Here is a 4,143-nt window from a genome sequence, read left to right as displayed (position 1 = left end):
CCCCAGGGAGCAGGGACACCCCCCTCCCCTCCCTGCCTGTGCCCCCACCCCGCACTCACCGTCACCTTGAAGGTGATGGCTTTCTGCAGACCCTCGGGGGACACCTGCAGCAGCTCAGCCACCGTCCGGATCTCCGTGGCACTCACCACCGTGGCAACCTCCTGGCAGTCAGTCTGTGGGATACGATGAGGTGGTGGGATGCGGTGACACCACCACCACACCCCCTCGCCTTCGCCGCATCTTGAATTGGGCGCAAGGAGCGTGGCTTGGCTCCCCTTGGGGGTACCTCGTATTTTTCAAAATAGACGTTGCCCAGGTGGAGGACAGAGGAGAGGATGCGGAAGATGCTGTTCTGCTCCTCCACGCTGAAGCTCAGCACCTCCATGGTGTTGAGCAGCCGACGGAAATCCTCCGCGTCATCCTTGCCGGGGATCTCACAGTTCCCACCCTGGGGTGGTCCCCTCAGTGCCGTCAGCAGGTCCCGGGGGGGAACACCCAGGGATGGGGGGGGACACCCAGGGGTAGCGGGGAACGCCCTGCCCCGAGCACCCTCCCCATCCACATGCTGAATCCAAGAGGACTCAGGAACCCACCAGCACCCCAGGCTTGGCCAGTCCCCCAAAAAGCGGGCGGCATGGCGGGGGTCAGGCAGGGGACACGCTACCTGGTTCAGGTAGTAGTAGGTTTCGGCGCCCTGCAGGCAGTACCGCTGCCGCTGGTGGGAGGGCAGCCCTGCCAGCATCTCATAGAAGATGTGGTAGTTGCGCTCGCTCTTGGGCTGGGGGGCAGAGGACCCAGCTGGGGGAGGAGCGTCCGGGGAGGGCAGCGGGTTTGGGAGGCAGACCCCGGGACCCCCTTGCAACCCACCTGGAAGACCACACGGGACTTCTCCAGCAGGTACTGTGAGGTTATGGCACCGCAGATCAAGCCGCTGCAGGGGTGAGAGCGGGCACCCGGTTGGCAACCTCAGCGTGGCAGGGGCTGTGCCCCACCTCCGGTGCCCACCCATGCCACGATGCTCCCCCAGCACACGAAGGGGGTCAGTACCAGTCCTCAGGTGCCCCCCCCCCCCAGGGATGGGTGGGCAGGGAGATGTGCCCACACTGGGCTCCAGAGTGAGGGCTGGAGCTGCTGCACCCCAGGGAGAAATCGGGCACCCCTCGTTGCGATCAGTGGGGCTGAGCGAAGGTGGGACGGGCTGTGGGGACAAGGATGGGGACCAGGCAGGGTGCCAGCCCAGGGCACAGCATCCCTGCCCCTATCCCAGGGACTGCAAACATCGCCTGTCTTCAGGTGACACCACCTTTCCCCCACCAAGGTTTGTCCCCAAAAGCATTCCCGTGTGCTTCCCACCCCAGAGTCGAGGGGCAGGGGCGGTCTGGCAGTGGGACTGGGGGTTGGCTTGGGCACTCCCAGGGCAGGGGAGCAGGACACGGGGAGGACAGACCATGCTTGGGCGCTGCTCAGCATTACTTACTCCTCCAGAAAGATTTCCACAAATTTCCCGAACCTGCTGGAATTATCGTTCCTCACGGTTTTGGCATTGCCGAAGGATTCCAGCAAGGGGGTCGCCTCCAGGATCTGCCGCGGCCATGGGGAGAGCCACAGGGTCAGCCCAGGCACCTCAACATGCCACAGGCTGTCCCCATGTCTAGGGGACACCTCTTTGTCACCCTCCCACCCTCCCTGCCACCTCCTGCCCCGTGCAGACACCTCTGGGTGCCAAAATTCACGGCATGTACCACAGCTGGGCTGCACAAGGATGCAGGAGAGCACAAAAACCCCATGCACGTGCATGCACCGAGCTCCTGCTGTCCATCCCTGCCGTCCCCCTGCCACTAGGGTGACATGGCAAAGATGCCACCACGATGTTCAGTCCCCTTGAACGGTCCCAGCCCATGTGTCCCCCCCCGGTACCTCTATCTGCCGTGGTCCGGGTGGAAGCATGGGGATAAGCAGAGCCGTGAGCAGAGGGTGGAGGAGGACACGGGGAGGTGGGACAAGGGTACAGGGATGTCCCCAGGGCAGCACCCTACCTGCGGGGCAGTGCTGCGTTTCTGGCTGACGGCTGCCAGGTAGCGCAGGATCAGCTTGGGGGCTTCCGGCCCCCCGGAGCCGCTCTCCCCACTGAAACACAGAGAGAGGGCACGGCTGGGGCCATCACCAGCTGAGCAGGGGGCTGGAGGGGTGTGCCCACCCAAAACCCACCCAGCACCCCATCCCCAGTGACACCCATCAGCCGTGGGACCAGGCGAGGCAGGTGGCATCATCCTGCAGCTAGCAATTATAGCGGCGCTAATTAGGGGTCATCCCGACGGGCAGCCGTGCTGGGGAACAGCCGGGTCCCACCTGATGACGATACACTGGTTGTGTTTGGCATCCATCACTTTGGAGTAGGCGACGTTCGCGATGGCAAAGAGGTGCCTGGAGGGAGAGGGGGGAGCAGAGGTGGAGGGGTGCAGTGCCACAGTGCCCCAACATGGGGACCCCCGCTGCACCCTGAGCATCCCCACGCATGGACACATCTGCTTCAGCACCCCGTGACCGAGGGTCCTTAGAGCCCTGGGACCACCCAGCCCAGGGGCTGCTGTAGGACCTAGGGGTGGGTGACAGCGGGTAAGGGTGCCCCTGTCCCCACAGGATGTTTGGGGACACCCCAGTACTCACGGTGGGTTCTCGCCCAGTGCTCTGCCTTCATACTGCAGCACCTGCTCTGTCCCATAGATGTTGTAGAGTCGGTATGGGTTCACCGACACCAGGATGCTGCCGATGTAGGTCTGCAGGAGAGTGAAGTTCGGGGCTGTGAGCGCTCAGAGAGCGATGACCCCCCATGAAAACCCCACACCCGGGGTCTTTGGGGGACGCCATGCGCCCCTAAGCTTACGTAGATGAGCTGCCGCTCAAACCGTGTCCGGATGTTGCTCAGCACTGCGGCCTCCTGGAGGTCCCTGGTGTGGAGCAGAAGGTGTGTTAGGGGGTGGTGGGGAGATAGGAGGTGTCTGCTGTCCCTCAACATGTCCCCAGCATCCCCAGGCCCGGGAGGCTGGAGTGGACCCTGTGTTGGGATGGGATGGGGTGGGGAGCAGCAGGGACCATGGGGTGAATGGAGGGGGTTGCAGCCCCGTTGGTCCCCGCCGTGCCGTGTCACCACAGGTAGAGAAGGGGAAGGGGACACTCACTCCAGCTGGGTCATGTCCTCTAGCCCGTCCTCCTCCTGCGGCTCCTGGTACCGCACGATGGGCAGGCTGCACAGCGACTGCATCTGCATGGAGCAACCCAGCCCAGCTCCATCACAGCAAGGTTGTGCCAAGCCCCTCCGGCATCCCACCCAGTCCCCACCACCACCCCAAAACCACCACCTGTGACTCCAAACCATGCAGTCCACAGCCAGTGATGGCAAGGATGCGAGCAAGCATCCCACAGCCCTGAAATAAGACCCCCGACAAGAGTGTCGCATGTCAGGGAAGAGCAGCAGCGCTGGAAATGGGGACATGGGGACACCAAGGCGTCCCTGGGGACCATCCCAGGAAAGGCTGTTCCTGGCAAGCTCCAGTCCCGCTCGCTGTGGGCAGGCGGGAACAGGCGGAGGCGGCTGTGCCGCTCCTGGCACAACACTCGGCGGTTCACCTGAACCCCCGCGGGGGCTGCAAGGGGTGGGTGATGGAGAACCCCGGGTAGGGTGGCACCTACAAGGAAGATGATGGAAACGGAGTGTGGTGGGGGCTGAACCGTGGGGCGGGGGGCTGCTGCCCACGGCCATGCGCAGAGGCGACGCGGGGCAGGTGGCATGCGGGAGGCTGCGGTGGCAGCCGGCCAGGGGACGGGCAGAAAGTGGACACCCGCGGGTCAGCATTGTCACCTGCGCCCGTCCCAGTCGGAGATCGGGTCTCAGCATTTCCATAAGGGAGAGTCAAGTGTCCCCGAGGGGGCCGTGCACGGGGGGGGGGACCTGCAACGGGTGATGACCCCCCCCCTCCAACCTGCTCCCTGCAGCAGGACCCCCTCCAACACCCACTGCCCCCATACCCACTTGCCCCCCACCCTGAGAGCCGCAAACCCCACGATGCTGGTGGCTTCATGCCCCGGTGAGCTGGTAACCATCTCAACACGCCGCCCCATCCCCAGTCCCTACAGCTGCCAGCT

General features: G+C 64.4%; 2 protein-coding genes across 2 annotated transcripts in view; both read right to left on the bottom strand.

The window, feature by feature from the left end:
* Positions 1-3,262, bottom strand: part of MYO15A (myosin XVA) — a 37,400-nt gene extending 34,138 nt beyond the window's left edge. The window contains 11 exon segments of the mRNA XM_009888546.1: positions 49-173; positions 287-448; positions 665-778; positions 868-931; positions 1,478-1,581; positions 1,918-1,923; positions 2,037-2,127; positions 2,350-2,424; positions 2,668-2,777; positions 2,885-2,948; positions 3,180-3,262. Coding sequence (XP_009886848.1) covers positions 49-173; positions 287-448; positions 665-778; positions 868-931; positions 1,478-1,581; positions 1,918-1,923; positions 2,037-2,127; positions 2,350-2,424; positions 2,668-2,777; positions 2,885-2,948; positions 3,180-3,262 — 998 coding nt within the window.
* A 28-nt stretch (positions 3,263-3,290) lies between these two features.
* Positions 3,291-4,143, bottom strand: part of LOC104289588 (unconventional myosin-XV-like) — a 4,512-nt gene continuing 3,659 nt past the window's right edge. The window contains exons 5-6 of the mRNA XM_009888545.1: positions 3,560-3,644; positions 3,291-3,425 (exon numbers count right to left, since the gene is read on the bottom strand). Of these exons, the coding sequence (XP_009886847.1) occupies positions 3,291-3,425; positions 3,560-3,644 (220 nt within the window). The remainder of the gene's footprint in view (positions 3,426-3,559; positions 3,645-4,143) is intronic.

This window comes from Charadrius vociferus, unplaced genomic scaffold, assembly GCF_000708025.1.
Source record: "Charadrius vociferus isolate BGI_N301 unplaced genomic scaffold, ASM70802v2 scaffold27, whole genome shotgun sequence".
Classification (NCBI taxonomy): domain Eukaryota; kingdom Metazoa; phylum Chordata; class Aves; order Charadriiformes; family Charadriidae; genus Charadrius; species Charadrius vociferus.
This window is presented reverse-complemented; position numbering and strand designations above follow the sequence as displayed.